This window comes from Chrysemys picta, chromosome 2 (genome assembly GCF_011386835.1).
Source record: "Chrysemys picta bellii isolate R12L10 chromosome 2, ASM1138683v2, whole genome shotgun sequence".
NCBI classification, from domain to species: Eukaryota; Metazoa; Chordata; order Testudines; family Emydidae; genus Chrysemys; species Chrysemys picta.
In genome coordinates this window covers 213,622,556-213,640,514 of record NC_088792.1, presented here as the reverse complement: position 1 = coordinate 213,640,514, position 17,959 = coordinate 213,622,556, and the positions used below count along the sequence as shown (strand labels likewise).

The 17,959-nt window shown below is 39.7% G+C and overlaps 1 protein-coding gene across 2 annotated transcripts in view; it reads left to right on the top strand.

The window, feature by feature from the left end:
- Nucleotides 1–17,959, top strand: part of CDH2 (cadherin 2) — a 191,671-nt gene that overhangs the window by 14,270 nt on the left and 159,442 nt on the right. For both annotated transcript variants that reach the window (XM_005279996.5, XM_042854857.2), the window contains exon 2: nucleotides 2,835–2,946. In XM_005279996.5, the coding sequence (XP_005280053.1) occupies nucleotides 2,835–2,946 (112 nt within the window). The remainder of the gene's footprint in view (nucleotides 1–2,834; nucleotides 2,947–17,959) is intronic.

The following is a 17,959-nucleotide window of genomic DNA, read 5'->3' as shown; positions in this document are numbered from 1 at the left end:
TAAGCATTAGAATTCTGCCTCCCTTTGGGGTTTTATTCCCAAAGAATGTTTACAATGGACTGTTTTTGGGAACAGCGTACTGTCTTTTGTTTCTGGATAAAATTGAGGGCTTGCAAATGAAGGAATAAAGAGGCCTCTTTATTCATGTCCCGAAGTCTTTGTTTCATTGGGCATTGTTTCAGTTTATAAGAGTTGTTTAGTACATATAGCTTGTTGGAATGGCTGAAGGATTCCCAGGCACATCCATGCAGACTTTTTAAAATCCTGCTACCTACTCAATTGCCTACCCTAGATTTATTTGTTTCAAGGATACCATACATAAAAGACTATTTTTTCCCATTTTTTCCCTATCACGTTTACTTTGAGATCACCTTGCACAGTAGTTTAAACAATTCCTTTTTTAAATTATGGAAGCTATATGAAACCATTATATTTGCGTTATAAAGCTGGGAAAAAAGGAAGATTCAGTCATAATTATTTTTGATTTAGTAGTTTTTCAATATTGAAAAAACCTCTAAACATCTTTGTCACTTATAAATCTGATACTTAGCTGAGCTTTCAGTACAGGTCCCTCATAACTTAGAGTTATAACTTTGTTTGCAATCTTACATTTTATATCTATATCTATATATATGCATTTGTCATTTACATTTTGTTTTAAGCATTTTTGTCTATAAAGTGTAAAAGCATGTAAGTAATTGTACATAGCTGGGAGATCTGTGGTGAACTTTAAGTCACAATTAAATCCAGTCCACAGTTTAAAGTTAATTGGACACAAACACACTTGACAACTAGGAGCCCTCTTACAGGTGCTTACTCTGATAAAATGTACTACCTCACAAATGGATGGTAGGTTAATTAAAAATAAAATTGCAGTATGCTGACAGATTTGCTGTTTTGGTACAACTCTTGAAATGATCAGCTGGATGTGGGCTCAGCTGAACACTTCAAGAATTTCTCCAAGTGATAAAATTCTTGTAATGGGAGTTGGAATGCTGACTACCAATATGTGCCATGGAAAAAAGACTTTGGTACATTTATCCCCACTAATGAGTGAAAAGACCTGAGAGCCATAAAATGAATATGTTTGAGTCCCATAAGACCATCTAAGGCAGTGGTTCCCGAACTGGAGTTTATGAACCCCTGGGGGTTCACAAAATGTTACAGGGGGTTCTCGGTAAAAAATTCCCTAATGGCGGACAGAGCTGTTCCTAGGAACCCCAGGCAGCATGGGGCCAGGAGCCCCTGGACTCAAAGCAAGCATATCTATCACACTGAGGAGATTTAAACTTCAAGACTCCTTATAAGAAATGGAAAGGGAGGTGGATATTTTTTGGTGTTTTTAAAATTAATAGGCAGCTAGTATTGTTTTTAAAATTATTATGAAGAACAAGTGGACTGCTTGTTTTGCCTGGACTGCTCAAGACCTGAATGCTTGTGTAGGAGGAACTTTTTGAGTTGGCTTCTTAAATATCTTCATGCTGTTTCACATCTGATACTCCTTGATGAAACATAGGAACCTTGTCTTATAACAGGCTTATTCAAAGTGATACAAGCTACAAAAGTGAGATCTTGGAAGAGTGTTGCCATTTTCATAATGTAAGAAAAATACTGTAATGATAAATTAATAATAAATACTGTGTAATAAAAACAAATTTTATATTTCCAAGATCACTATTTTCATAATTTATACTCAGGTAAAGGAGAAAATCCCTGGAAATATTCATTTTTAGGAGTGGGTTCGCAAGACTTGACATTTTAGTGAAAGGGGTTCACAGGTTGTTAAAGTTTGGGAACCACTGATCTAAGGGGAGTCCAATGTGTTTGTTCTATTATGATCACAAACACTTCTTCTTTTGTTTGATACATTATTTTAAACAAAGTAAGTACTAGGATCATACAAAAGATGGCCACTGTGGCTTAAACAACACGAATGTTTGTAACCATACAGTATTATTTGGCCACATGTAAACTAGAATTTTGCTATGTGTGCCACTAATATAAAAAATGAACCAAATAGAAAACCTTTGCCTCATAGAATTGTATGTGGTTACTGATGACTATGCATAGTTGATAGGTTAACTCTATAACTTTAAAACCTGCTTGGAAATAAAGGAGAACGGTGAAAATACCCATTTAAAATGTTTTTTGTGGAAGTTATTTTCTTCAAACTGTGAAAATGATGTGTGATTTGGAAAAGGCTTTATTTTTAGACGTGAGATAGTAAACTCAGTTTCAGTGGCTAATATATTGCCGTGTTATGCTGATTTAGTAATATCTCCTTCTCTCTTTCTCATAGAAGATGATTGTAGTAGAAGTATGTGGCCTTTCTGTGATCTCTGTTTAAATATAGGTTCAACTGATTAGAATGTTGCACTTGTGATTTTTTTCTCCCAGCTATTTACCCATTGAGTGAATGCAGACACAGAAAAGTACCCACAACCAAACATTTTAAACTGATGCTTAAATCTCTCCTCTCAAAAATAACATATCCGTGTCTGAAAAAGTTGGTGATCAGTTTTGTGCAATGTTTATTTCCAGCAGAAGGAATGTTTTTGGTCCCCTCTGTGACTCCACTTCAGTCTCAATGACTGTTTTAGTTGAAATGTTCAGTTGTTAGAGGAATCAAGATTGTGTATTATTTAGATCTTACAAGACAAGTGGGATTTGTTCCCTCCATTCCAGTTATCAAAAAGATTAACCCTTTGCCCTCAGAGTTCTAATTGCAGCCAGTTAGAAACAAAGACGGTAACAAAACGGGGTTTACGCCAAGTGGAATGTTTCTCAGCTGAATGGGATTGCAAGTATTACATAAATTTTGTCTTGCATTTCAGGCACCAATAAAAGCAACTTGTGAAGGCATATTATGCAAGACTGGATTTCCCGAAGATGTTTACAATGCAGTCATATCGAGGGGTTTAAACGAAGGACAGCCTCTTCTCAATGGTATTGTTAGAAGAGACATTCTGTTTTCTTATTATCTATAATCTTGAACATAAATTGGACTCAAGGGCTTCTTTTAAACTTCTTAAATAAGACCTTTTTTATTTCAGCTATATTACTTGATTTTTTTCTCAACTTATTGTAATGGGACTTGAGGGAAAGTTTGTTGACCTTAACAGTAACTTGTGAACCTCCTACTGACAATTATTTGGAGATATGTGAGTTCTGGCAAATATTCCCTTGCCTCTCTTCTAATGTAATCCTCAGCAAAGACTTCATACTGAACTGTATTTCTTATATATTACCTCCCAGTAATTGCACTATTAGCATATGTCCCCACTGTGTTACTAGAAAGGGCCCTTACATGAATGATCAATGTGGGATTGGGGAATAAGAGCCTTCCACTTTACATGACCCACAAAGGGGTCATGCATAACTGCAGTCCTTGTGCTCAGCGAAGCACTGAGGCTGTTCTCTTACTATTCCTTTGGAGGCCCACCTTGCTCCAAAGTGGGTGGGAAGAGGCACAGAGAGGACAGAGTCATGGCTCCACTGTTCCATGTGTTGGCCAGTGGAGTTTACCAGTCACATGGATGTAGGGGAGTATGCTGTACCCCTTCAAGAGGTGTAGCAGTGTGCCTGCTCCCCCTGTGCACTGGGGTCTCTGGGAGGAATTCTTCCAGAGAGGCAGAATATCTCCAGTGATACCCGTTGGGCAGCGTGACTCTTCATCACCTCAATACAGTTCTATGTCTAAATGGCACAAAGCCTAGAATGAAGCTAAAAAAGTCCTAAACTCACAAGGAGCTCTGCAAGTGCAGACTCTGGTGCCTATGCGGAATTTAACTGAACTTAGTGGGACTCTCCATGGGCCCAGGTATCTTCTAGACTGGAGATTTAATATGCAGGTCTGTATGTCTATTTTTGGGGAGATACAGATGTTGTTTCTCTTTCTAGAATGCGAGGTGGCATATTTCCTAAGTATTTATTAGTGTATAAAATTGCACCTCAATAGTTACAATTAAGTGGAATAGCAATGGTCAGCAGATGGTCTAAAATGTAAGAAATATGCATTAATTTTGCTGTTTTATAATTTGTGAATATCAAAGAAATTGCTTTCTAGCTAATTTAGAAATTGTGGAGCTGATCAACAGGATTAGTTTCAGGCAGTTTCAAATACATCTTAAATAAGGACTAATTTAATTCCATTCATTGTTTCTCTCTCATATGAATATGGCTACACAGATCAAGACATTTAAATGAAAAGATCTTTCTTAAAGGAAGCTAACACACAAACGGATCCTTGAAACAAAAGCATTAGTCTTGATTTAGCAAACTCTATGTTGCACTATCTCCCCATAATTATATTTTACGGACCTGTTTTGTGTTTTTTAAAACTATAATGGAAATTTGAATGCAGAAATAATTGATTAACTTTAATGTATTAGAAACTGAGTTATTCAAGTATTCTGCTTTATTTCAAGCAACTAAACACTTTCCATTGCAGACTTTATTTTGTGAAAAGGGTAGCGTAGAAATTAATGTAATAAATTGAAGTAAATATTTTGCCAAATTGAGGTAGTTTGGTATGAATAAAGATGGGGATTTTTTTAACCCCCCCCCCCCCCGCATGTGAATTGTTTATATTTTTATTTATTACTTAATGCTTATTTTACAGTAGCACCCACAGTTCTCACTGTGCTAGGTGCTGTACAAACACAACAGATGGCATTGTCCCTGCCCTGAAGAATCTACAATTTAAGAAGGTTATGAAAGGTTGCAGTTTGGAAGCACTGGAGACAGACTGCTTCTAATTAATCATAAAACAGACACCACATAGACAGTGAAATCTCCCCTACGTTGCCCTGGTCTATCTCCTTGGCCATTCAGCCTTTGCCCTCCTCGGAAACTTCTGACAAAGCTTTTTCCTTAGATTTTTTTTTAAATAGTTTGGATACCTGTCTATTAAGAATTGTACTGACATATTGAACTCATTTCATATCAACCATCTGATGGTAATGACTTTGTCACTACTAATCTAAGCGGGGTTTGAGACAGTGCCATACAATGAAAGACTTCCCCCATTCATTACCAGCTCCATGAGCCACTCAGTACGCTACTGATTTTTACTTTTTAACTAAGTGTGTGAAGCATTATAGCCAATCTTCCCTTGAAAGATATTAAAATGTATGACATTTTAGGGAAGTAGGAATTGAAAAAATGTACAATGCATACAATATATATCATATTATGTGAGATAGCATGAACTAGTTGAAAAATGACCTGGGGGAGTTTGTCTTCCTACCACAACTTCCTCAGTAGAATTATTATAATGGTTAATTCTTTTGAACATTTTGACATGCTTAAAAGCATATAATTTGCTGTTACACATAAACATACAGTCCATCATTGCGTGGCTTTGACTTAAATGTAATTATACTTTCATTTTGAAATATGCTTGTTGTGAAAAGCCCATTTTCTGATTATTAAGCTAGATGCAGATGACAATTGAAGTTAAGTATAGTTGCATGACATTTGCTTTCTAAAGAAAAATTATGGATCTGATTCTGATCTCACGAGTAAATAGTCTCATATCTCTTAACTCCTTTGAAGTCAGTGGAGTTACTTCAGATTCACTCTGTAATGATGGGTTTCCTGTAGGGTTTCAGAAATGAGAGCGCTAAAGATTTTTTTGGCTATGCACTTTGATATCACAGGCAAAGAGACTTTATTATCCTGTTTGCCAGAAGTAAAATAGACAATGACCACACACTTTGTTTTCTTTCATAAAAAATGTTGACTCAGAAAATGTCCATGCATTTAACACGTTTTTCATTAATTCCCTTTTGTCTTAATGGTTAGACAGCCAACATCTTTAAAGTTTCTATTTTTAGAATATTATGTTCTCCTCCCTCCCAAAATTTAAATAAAAGTCAGACTTACGTGAATGTTGAACAGAGAGCCAGGCCTGAGAGATCTTTCAGTTGCACACTCAGTAAGATACAACAGATACAGGGAATCTGTTTTAAAATATTTTATATGGACATTTACTGTATAGGATGTTGGGTGATGTTCCACAGCTAATGAACCACACTGGGTCTTGTATTTTCTGTGTGTGTGTATATATATATATATATATATATATATTTCTATTTCTAGGTTCCTTCACCTGTAGTCTGTTCTAAAGAGGTGGTGGGGAGATATTTGCAATATTGAATTTTTGTTTCATCTTTAAAAATATTTACATTTTCCAGCAGATGTGCCTCTAATACAGAGTTTCCTAACCTGTAGGGCTATCACAAATCTCAGACTAGTCTGGGATGTGTGGGGAGCACGGGGAATAGGCTGGGGAGAGGAGAAGAGAAGAGAGGAGCAGTACAGGCAGAGATGGCTGCATAGTTCTGCACCCACTCCATGCTTTCACTGCATATGCTTTATGTGGCAAGACACCAAGCCACAGATGGCAACCATGTCCAGCAAAATAGGCAGAATGTAATAGAAGCCTCCCAATGGGACATTTTGCAAAAAGCATGCAGATCACCAAGAGCAGTAGAAACAATCCAAGAGGCTGTGTTGCAGTGGGGAGCTTAATAAAGATAGGAACTTCTTGGTCAGGGAGTTTTCTAATTGCTGCTTAAAGCGTGGCTCTTGTGTTTGTCCTCACACTACACTTGCCTCTTTCTAAAGATAGAGGAGTAGGGAGTTAGTTCATTGAATGTTGCCTGTCTTCCTTTCCTGTTTCTACAACAGCTCCTAGAGCCAGCAGCAATGGGGACTGTTCATATGTTTAGGGGTGCAAGCTCTGATAAGCTCAGCCCACAGGCTCAAGCATCTCTTGTTTATTTCCATTTCACTTGTGTCAGCAGTCTGAGTTCATGCAGTCCCGGGGGGGGGGGGGGGCTGAGGGGGGGGGGTAAACATTCTTTCATTTGCAAGTTAAAGTTCACAGCAGGATTAAAGAATTTTAGCTGTCATTTTATCTTAAAATTACTTTGTTCCTATGATCAAGATGCAGTACAGGCATGCTACTATGCCCTAATTCATAATGGCTCCTAAATGTAAATAGATGATATGGGGGCTGATTTTGTGCTCCCTCTCAAATGTTCTACACTATTATTATTCCAATCATTTCAATGGAGTTACTCTGGCTTTACATAAGTGTAAATGAACTCAGAATCAGACTTACTAGGTTTGGAGAAAATTAGAAATCTCTATGACAACAAAATGGTATTAAGAGCCCCTCACTCCTCTCCTAATCCCTATGATGATTTAGCTGCAGACAAAGCTGTGTGCTTTCTTGATAGAGATTCACCCTAGAGCTTCTCTCAAGACAATTCTCTGGCTTTCAGGGACTAGACTCAAAAATTGATTCTTTTGAGTCTGTGTGATCTATTGGCTAATAGGACTTCTTTACTGGAGGGCAAAACTGGGGTAGTAGAGTAAAACCTAGAAACAATTCAGAAGCAATTCCAATTTGGAAGTTAAAGGTTAAAATAGTTTGAAAAGTTTGATATACACCAGGGGCGGGCAAACTTTTTGGCCCGAGGGCCGCATCGGGTTTCGTAAATTATATGGAGGGCCGGTTAGGGGAGAGAGTCTTGGCCCGGCCCCCACCTCCTAACTGCCGCGCCCCCCCGGGACTCCTGCCCCATCCAAACCCCCCCCCCCCCCCCCGTTCCCTGACGGTCCCCCTGGGACCCCTGCCCCATCCACACACCCCTGCTCCCTGTCCCCTGACCGCCCCCGGACCCCTGCCTCCCCATACAACCTCTCCTCCCATTCCTGATGGCTCCCCCCCGGGACCCCTTCCCCATCCAATTACCCCTTCTCCCTGTCCCCTGACTGCCCCCTCCCGGCCCATACAACCCCACCTCCTTCCTGACTGCCCCCCCCCGGGACCCTTGCCCCCATTCAACCTCCTGTTGTCCCCCCTGACTGCCCCGACCCCTATCCACACCCCCACCCCCTGACCACCACCCCGAACTCCCCTGCTCTCTATCCACACCCTCTGCTCCCTGCCCCCTTACCGCGCTGCCTGGAGCACCGGTGGCTGGCGGCGCTACAGCCGCGCTGCCCGGCTGGAGCCAGACCATGCCACTGCCGTCACAACGCAGCTCAGAGCACCGGGTCAGGCCGGGCTCTGCAGCTGTGCTGCCTCAGGAGCTCATAGCCCTGCCACCCAGAGCATTGCGCCGGCGGCGGAGCGAGCAATCTGAGGTTGCGGGGGAGGGGGAACAGTAGGGGTTGAGCCAGGGTAGCCATCTGGGGCAACAGCTTGGGGACCGGGCAGGATGGTCCCGCGGGCCAGATGTGGCCCGTGAGCCGTAGTTTGCCCACCTCTGATATGCACAAATGAAAGCAAAAACCAGAGAGAGATAAAACTCTACCTTTAATTTACTGCCAACTCTGTCCTTGTCTTGATCCTTTGTGCCTGCATGCTACAAGGAAGTATAATCAGTGATTTAGGTGACATAACATATGCCTTGGAATACTTGGGGCAAAAGAAGGTAAGTTAAGGAGGGAGTTTGATTTTAAATATTAACGTCCTTGCTTGTGCTGATTTGTCACATTAACTTGTTTTTAGTTTAGCATGAGAAAAAGAATTAAGATCTTGTTTATTACAAATAAATTTCTAGCTTATTTAGCTAAATCTTTTGGAGTCTATCCTGCAAACAGTTACACGGGTGAGTAAAGTTGGGTGACTTCCCACTGAAGTCATTCATCTGAGTAAAATTACTTGGGTTCATGTTTGCAAAATCAGACCCTACGTTTACAGATGCTTGATCTGTTAGTCTGTGGTAGTGCTTATGAAGATATTTTATTTTTTGTCGGTCCTGTTATTGCATGTGTGCTCTAAGTTTTGTGCTAAGAGGGTTCTTTTTCTAATCAGGATTTTTTAATGTGGATTGTGTACTTATAATAATGTTCAGAGCTGGCACAGTTACAGAATGGGTAAGAAGAAGGTATCCTAGTGTTGGTCACTGAGATGAAACAATGATTACGGATGGGTAAGGTTATCTCCGTTTCTTCTTTTTTCTTCAGGACATCATTACAAGGCAGAGTTAAGGTTGTTTTAAGATCATAAGAATAGCCGTACTGAGTCAGACCAATGGTCCATCTAGATCGGTATCCCTTTTTCCAACAGTAGCAGGTGCCAGATGTTTCAGAGGGAATGAATAGAACAGGACAACGTATCCAGTGATCCATCTCCTGTCGTCCAGTCCCAGCTTCTGGCATTCAGAAGTTTAGGGACACCCAGAGCATGGGGTTGCATCCCTGACCCTCTTGGCTAATAGCCACTGATGGACCTCTCCTCCAGTAACTTAACTAAATATTTTTTTAACCCAATTATATTTTTTGTCCAGTGTTACACATAAAAGCTTTGTTTCTATATAGGTATGTGTTAATTAATGGTCTTTTAAAGTAGGGTTCTAATTGTATAGTTAACCATAGCTAATGATTTCTGTGGAGCTTAGTATTTTGTTTTTTAAATGTGTGTAATGGAAAATATTGTTTGTACAAACACTTCAGTCTTAACTATTACTAACAAGGCTTTTTTGTTTTGGCATGTCTATGATTTTTTTTTGTAGTTGTAATGAACTACTGAAAATATCAATGTTGATTTAAAAAAAATAACTGGTTGGAGAATGGTAAAAAATCAGCGGCATTAATGAGACTTTACTTTTTGGGAGAATCCTGTTACTTGGGCCCTGTTGGCTGGTTTTCTAATTCCTTCTCTGTTGTTGATGTCTCTCATTATCTCAGACTCTGTATGAGGTCCATGTTATGGAGTCTGGAAATGGAAACATAGGAGATGGAAGGTAGCATGAATATAAAGACAGTTGGTTGCTGGCCATATGCTATGCTCCCATAACTTCTAGCAACTTGAGAAATGAACCAATTGGGGGTCCTCTGGAATTTCTACAGCCAGTCATGCATTCCTTTGCAGGCTGGGCTTGGAGTGAACTCCTTAATGCCATTTCTTCATTCCCCTGGATGCTGAAGGAACATCAGCTGGTGTATTTTTCTACTACTGCTTCCTCAGCCTTCCCATCTCAGGCAGAGAAAGAGAAGTCACATTCTCCCAGGGTGCCTGAAGAGGATCCTCTTGCTATTTTAAGGAACCCTACTGTGATGGGTTCGGTCACAGAGACCCCCTTGGGACTGTCACCTGATGTGCTGAGACTACCCCTGAACCCGTTTTCTCTGCCAGTTTGGGCCTCCAGAACCCTGCCTTGTTGAGCCAGACACGCCAGTCTGCTCCAACACAGACCCAGGGTCTGAACCACAGGCCCCAAAGCTGTAGACTTAACTGAAAACAGCTTCAGAAGTGCTCCTGTCTCTAGCACCCAGACACCTCACCCAGCTCCCAATGGGATCCAAACCCCAAATAAATCCATTTTACTTTGTATAAAGCTTATACAGGGTAAACTCATAAATTGTCCACCCTCTATAACATGGATAGAGAGATATGCATAGCTGTTTGCTCCCCCAAGTACTAATTCCTTAATACTAACAATAAACAAAAGTGATTTTATTAAGTATAAAAAGTAGGATTTAAGTAGGTCTAAGTAATAACAGACAGAACAAAGTAAGTTACCAAGCAAAATAAAACAAAAACATGCAAGTCTAAGCCTAATACATTAAGAAACTGATAATAGATAAAATCTCCAATAAGCTTCTTTCACAGACTGGACTCCTTCCTAGTCTGGGCCCAATCCTTTACCCTGGTACAGTTCTTGTTAGCTCCAGCTCAGGGGGTAACTAGGGGATTTCTCATGACTGGAACCTCCTTTGTTCTGTTCCACCTCCTTATATAGCTTTGGCACAAGGCGGGAATCTCTGGGTCCCCACCCCTCCTTCTAAATGGAAAAGCACTAGGTTTAAGATGGATTCCAGTACCAGGTGACATGGTCACATGTCCTGTGAGACCCCAAGCTTTCATTCTTCCTGGCCTGACTCTCGGGCAGAGAAAGAAAAGCCACATTCTCCCAAGGTGCCTGAAGAGGATCCTCTTGCTATTTTAAGGAACCCCACTGTTAGGCACTCCATGAAAAATATCAAAGGGGAGGGGGGTATACCAATCAGGTAAAGGAGGAATTCAAGTGGAGTGCAATTAAACAGCCCTATACTTATTTTTCCCCCTACCTCTACCACCAAACAGTAATGCAGTGTGATGTATCTCCTGAACAGTCATAGGTCAGCAGAGGAGCTATGTCATGAACTGTTAATAGTGAATCTCCTGCTGCTCTTCTTCCTCCTGATTGGAGGGATATAGGCTGCCAAGAAGAGAAAGGGTCTGTGGCACTCAGTCATATTCAACAATAGGGCAGGGATGCAGGGTATCTGGGTACTTTGAAAGGAGCGAGGCAGTTGGAGACAGTTTCACTAGGTGCTAGACCCTATGTCTAGTATTTGGAGCCTATGACATCTAGTGTACAGTGTCATCCATCATCTAGAAGGACCTGGTGCCCTCCTGCTCCCCAGGAGGGGTCGGAGATTACAGTAATCTTCTCTCTCCTTGATAATGGGATTACTTGACTGTTTTTGGTGCAAGTGAATATGCATTGTCTTTTATGCTGTGAATGAAACTGCTCATCAGTAACTTTAGAAGAGAGAACGCCTCATACTGTGCTTAAAATTAGAGCCAATAACCCTTCTATTAAGGCTTCTCTTTCCTTCTGTAAACAATTACTCTCTTGTGCCAGTAGCATGTACTATGTTTCTTTGTGTTCCATCAGACCTTAACATTAGAGCTGGTCAGGAGTTTTCTCTCAGAATAATTTTGCAACAGGAAATTCCCTTTTTGTGAAATCCAAATTGTCCATGGGAGAATTTTAATTTTGTCAAAAAATGTCTGTTTCCATTAGGAAAATCAAATCGAGGCTGCCTCCCTGGTAGGCTCTTGTCAATTTCATTTACTGCCTGCAGGGTGAAAGCAAAATTGACAAGAGTCTTCCATGCTGGCAGCTGGGAGTGCAGACAGGCTGCTGGCGGAGGTCAAACAGCAGAGCGCCATGGCTTTTCTGTCCTGCAGCCCAAATGCCGGAGAGGCTGAGTGCCCTGGCTCCTTCTGCAGCTTCTCAAAGATTTTAACTTATTCTCAAACACTTGACCTCGGGAAAACAAAATATTCCCTTTCTGAAGCCAGAACTTCCTTCTTGTCCATTGTAATGTGGTTCTCTGCTCTCTTACACACACCCCGCTCCCCAGTTAAATATAGAATATATCCTAGCGTATGTATAAAACATTTGTTCAACTTATTGAACAGATGTAAAATATCTATATTAACTCTGCATCTTTTTTTGGCTTTTCAGTTTTTGTAAACTTTTACATCTGATTTAAGTGAGGGTGTCCAATTTTAATTTCTTTACAGTTCTAGTTAAACTGTTTATTAATATTTTGTCTTAATAACTGATCAAAATAATAATAATATGTACATAAAATGTGGTACATAATAGTAATTAAATACAACATTTTGGATATACACATTGGGTCAAAATTAAGTCCTCACTTACATTCATGAAATCCCATTATCTTCACTGGGGCTTTTAGTTGTAACTGAAGGTTAAAATTTGGTCCTGTGTATACATCCAAACTGTCAAGGGAGTAGTCATGTCTGTAATGTAGTAGCCCTTACTGAATTTTGAATAAATATTTTTTGCCATTTGAATTTAAGCTCAAATATTGAACATTTAGCTTTTCTAAACCCTATATTCCAGTTTCATCTTGTTACATTTACTTGACAGATAAAAGCAAATACTGAAAATAAAGAGAGGATATGAAAAGATGAAATGCTGTTTTCAAATGAGTTATACAATTGTCACATCAATCAGAACTTCTTTGTTTTCCTTTTCTCTTGTGGAATACCTGAAACTAAAGACAGAAGTATTTGTTTAACCCTGTTAACCCCCCTCTGCCCCCCCAAAAGAACCCCAAAACAAAACCACACTTCTGTTCCTGAATTTCAGTACAGTAGTTTACAATGAATTTTGATATGGTAAAAATCCATTTATAGAGATATAAAGGTAAATCCTGTATTGTTAGAATGTGTAAATTCTTATTCTAGTTAAGAATGAACTTTTGCTTATGGTGAAGTTATTCGTGGGGAGAAATACTTCATTCATGGTATTTCATTTCCTCTTTATTGTATGAACAAATGCTTATAAAGATCTAAAATATAGTATTCTTCATATGTAAGAAAATTATTAAGTGTAAGGGCTGAATCCAGCCCAACAGGGAGCTGGAAAGGAGTTGTTTTTGACTGTGATCTTAAGGCCAGTTTTACACCATTTCCAATGTCATTTAGAGCAGCCTTAGGGCTGCTCTAAACTATGCCAGTTGGTAATAGCTCTCAAAGGACCATTATACCTCCTGGGATCACTGGAGTGCAGCATTCTTTAGCTATCATCTCTCTTTATGGGAAGGCTATGGCTATATCAGAGTTTTGCAGAGGGACCAGAACACACAAGGCCGAGGATTTGGCCCTAAAAGTGGGGAATTTAGTCATGGAGGCCTCCAATTAAAAAAACAACAACAAACTTTAAAAACACTGTATTGGAAATTGCAGAACAAAAATGCAAGTGAGAATGTATTCACATAATTCCTACATGAAACCCTGTTGATTTTCACATTGTGTGTGTAATTATACATTCCGTTCTATCATTTAGAAATACAATGGCATCTTTTGTTGACTTGTCATCTTTCTAACAACCCAGGAGACAAACTTACTAAAGCTTCCAATTGAACAGATATAGGGAAATATCCTGTATTGCAGAACATATTACCATACTAAATATAACTGAATTCCAGTAGTAGGTAAATACTCAATGACTAAATTAAATAATACTGTGTTAAAAGTTTTTGACATCAATCAACAAATACTAAGTTATTTTGAGTCACTCTGACTTGGTGTAATTTCAGTGACTTCTATGGAGTTATACCAGAGATGAATTTGTGTTACTATGCCTAATTCACAGATTAGAGGCAAGGATTCTGTAGAAATGCACATGTTGTACAGGCCACAGTATTCTGTTGCTGTCTATCATATAGTTTCACATTATGGGATTTTTGTTTTACAAGTTTTCCTTAAAAAGAAAAACTAGGAAACTCCATACAACGAGCAATGTTAACAAAAAAGTAAGGTTGAAGAAAAAAGCATGCATATGAAAGGCAGTGTTAATATTGCGGTTGCACATATTTTGATGATTTCCTTTTTCATATGCCTTTTGATGCAGTCTCACATACTGTTTCCACAGGATCCTATCTCAGTCAGTGTCTGATCCTGCAAACTCTTATGCATGTGCTTAACTTACTATCATAATTAGGAATCAGGATGTCAATACACAGACAATATGTACTGAATGAAACAGGAGTTGTCTAGATCAGTGTCTGATTTTGGGCCAAGTTGTGACTGCAGATTCCAAAATGTAAACATGGAGTAAATCTTTTGAAAGCGGGGGACTTTGAATTTACACTGCTATAACTGAGGCCAGATTTTGTCACTTATATTGAATGGACCTGGTGTAATGAATGAGACCAGGGAGCCACTCATTGAACAATGAAAGTAAAAATATAATTCAGCTGCTTCATTCACAGATCAGTATCCAGTTTATTTCCTTTGGAAATATATTTATATAACCATGTAATTAAAGAATACATTGTAATGCATACACTGTATGAGACAGAGTAAAGATTGCATGGGCAACCTTAGAAGGTTGAAATTTTAGTTATTTTTAAAAAAATGTTAAAAGTAGTTTCAGGTAGGACACGTGGCTGAGCCCCCGCCAGTTCTTGTGGTTTTACAATCACACTTTATTTTTAAAATGTTTTTCTCTCCCTTGTGCAGTCCACAAAATCCATGCAAACAGAGAAGACTGACTGACAATATAGGGAAACTGACTAGACAAAATGTAAACAAACTGAGAAAAGGCACTTTCTTTAGTATCTCAGTTACGGTATGTTTAGATAGTGGTATTGTTCAGATAATGACTTGTGTTTAAGTAGATTGTGGCCTTTTAAAATTATTTTAATGTATCTTTTTGTATAGTGGATAGAGCACACAGAAGTGTGTATTACAGAGGCAACTAGCGTACTGCTAGGAGAGTAAAAAGCAGAATGGTAGCTTTAACCGTGAATGTGCTCAGTTTTAATGACTTACAGCTTGATCCTGCATCTTGTAAGTCAATGGGAGATTTGCCACTGACTTAGGTGAGTGACCTTCAGAGAGTGACCTTGAAGACCCATGGCCAAGTAGCTTAGGCAGGTAGGCAAAAGGAGAGCCTTGATCGGTTGAGTCCTCTTTAGACTGAGATTCTTCACACCCCATTTAAAGAGGGAATTGACCTTAATATTCCTGGACTTCTCCCCAGCATTCAGTACAGTCACTCAGAAGCATACAGACTAACACGGCTGCTACTCTGAAACCTGTCAGAAGCTATTCTTATCCATTCTGCGAGAAGTGGTAGGGCTCCAAGGAAACTCACTAAAATGAGTTAACTCTTTCTGGGAAAGAGGCATTAAGATGATAATGATGAGAATTGCACCACCCCTCACTTGTAGAGACCCACAAGGCTCAAGTGTCTTCCCAGACCTATTTAATATTTAAATATATCCACTAGGAGAACCTGGGGGACTTCATGGGTTCATATGATAATAATATGCATTTATCTGTCCCATTTTTTGCAACCTATAATAACAACATGGAGACCTCATTATCCCAGTATCTGGCTAAGATCAGCAAATGCATGAAGAATAGCTGGTTGAAGCTGAACCCTAACAAGATGGAAGTTTACTTGTAAATAGAAGAGAAATAGTTTGAAGAATTTACAGCCATAGTATGGCCTCCACTGCTTAAGGATACATAGCCACAAATCATTGTTAGTCTGCAGTTCGGGACTCTGCACTGAAGCTGAGCTTTCACATAGCAGTGTCTGTAAGAACTAGCTAGAAAACTGCTGCTTGTCACTGCTGATGATGACCTGGCTTCAGTAATACATACTTTCAGCACTTCTCATCTAGATCATAGTAGTGCAATCTACCTCAGCGTGAAACTATTGTAGACAGGCTAAGCGAATCAGTGATGGATTGTCAGAAATGGTCCTTGGACCAAGGAGTGCTGCAACAGATCTTCTTCCAAAGGGAGATCCCAGAAGTTCAGCTGTTCATCAGTCACCTTGTCACAGGGCACTTCTTCAGCTACCCTGTGTGCCACACTGCATTGCCTTGTTCCCATTGCCTGGTGGTCATAAACATGCACAGGCTTGTTAGGATATAGATATTTAGGCCTGTTTGCAAAGGCCTATACTTTAAGAATTTAGGTGTACTTTTATTTCTTAGCTAATTATAGAGGTATAAAAGAAATAATTAAAATCACTGTTTATTTGTGTAAGGACCTTGTTCTGGCAAGCCAGGGTAAAGGATTTTTTTGATAAATGGATAAGGAAGAACCATGGCTCATGCCAGGTGCAGGGGTCAGCCTGGGATGAGATTAAAAAGGAAATGGAGGAAGTGTTAGGGGACCCAGAGGGATGGGGGGTGGCTGAGGAGCCCACCCTCCTTTGGTATATGGGTAGTGGAAGAAGGTCCCTGCCCATTGGGACTGAATTCCTTCCAGGGAAAGGAGGCACTTCAGTCCACTTGTGAGAGGTTTGAAGTAAGGGCAGCATTATGGGAAGCTACCAGTAATCTTTCAAGTTTGGTGCTGTTTCAGCAAGGGTTGTAAATTAGTTAGGGGTGGTTAAAGATAATTTGGCACAGCAGGGTTTAGAGTCAGAAGCAGAGTTAACAGACCACCTTTAGAGACAGGTGCTGGGACGTGGTCCTGGGGGAGTGGGAAGGAAAAAAAAAAGGTTTGAAGTGAAAAATGGCAGGGTTTGCAGGAGCAGGTAACAACCCCCACTCTTCTCCCAGAGCCAGGATGAGAACCTGGGGGTAAGGGTTCCCAACTGTTTCAACGTAGGGAGCCTACTCTTGATTCAGAGCTAACTGTATCCTTTTCTTCTTTTCCTTCTCCTTTCTCTCAGTTTACTTAATTTGCTGCTGGTAGCCTGTACTTTAAACTGACCTAACAGGCTTAATTGGTTTCTTTCCACCTCTTCTCCCTCCTCTTCCCCTGCCTTTCCACACTTTTGTTTTTCTGAAGTTTTAATGGAGGGTACTTTGGATACTTATGTGAAATGTTTTGTGTTGTGTTTTGTTTTGTTTGGGACAAAGTATGACAGAAGTCTGCTGTAGTCCACTGGAATTTTTGGAGTAAAAGATCCATGGGCAACCATGGAGACAAATGTTTTACTGCCTTTTGAACAGTCTCAAGGTAAAGACAGCACAGGTTAAGGCAGCTGTGTGGCAATAATTGTACTTGGTGGCTAAGTTGTTAAGACAAAGTGCACAACCTTAAAAAAACTAAATGTAGAAGCAAGTGATTTAAAGAAGTAAGTGAAAAGTTACAAATACCTTTTGCAAAAATTAATAATACAGGGTTTGGAGGAAAGTAAACATTTTGAAAGTTGTGAAGATGTTAAAGGTAACAGTTGTGGTGTTACAAGGAGCAAGCTTTTGGTTTAATAATAAAACCCAGTTATATAAATGTAACTGTATGTGCAACTCTGTGCAGTCACATTGGATGGAAGCTTGGTAATTAAACTATACCAGGGGGTCAGGTAGAGTGGCTACTACCACCACTATGCTTCTGTCCCCAAAAGCCTTTACAGCTATTCTGAGGGAAAATGGGCCCTTTTCCCATAGAAATGGTCTATAAGGGACTGCTACAGGCAGCAGGCAGAGAAATAATCTGATCAAAATTATTTGACTATTGGGTAATGTAATCAAAATCACTAAAGGAATGTCAGGGGTTTCTACTGAAACTTAACTTGACTGCCCCTGGCTGTCTCTGGTTGTGCAAGATGGGAGTGTAATCAGGATGTACAGTTGTGTTTAAAAAAAAAATCACAGTGCAAGGGATGTTAGAGAAAATAGAATTGTGTGTGTGTGTGCATAGAAAAAGGAAAAGGGGAGC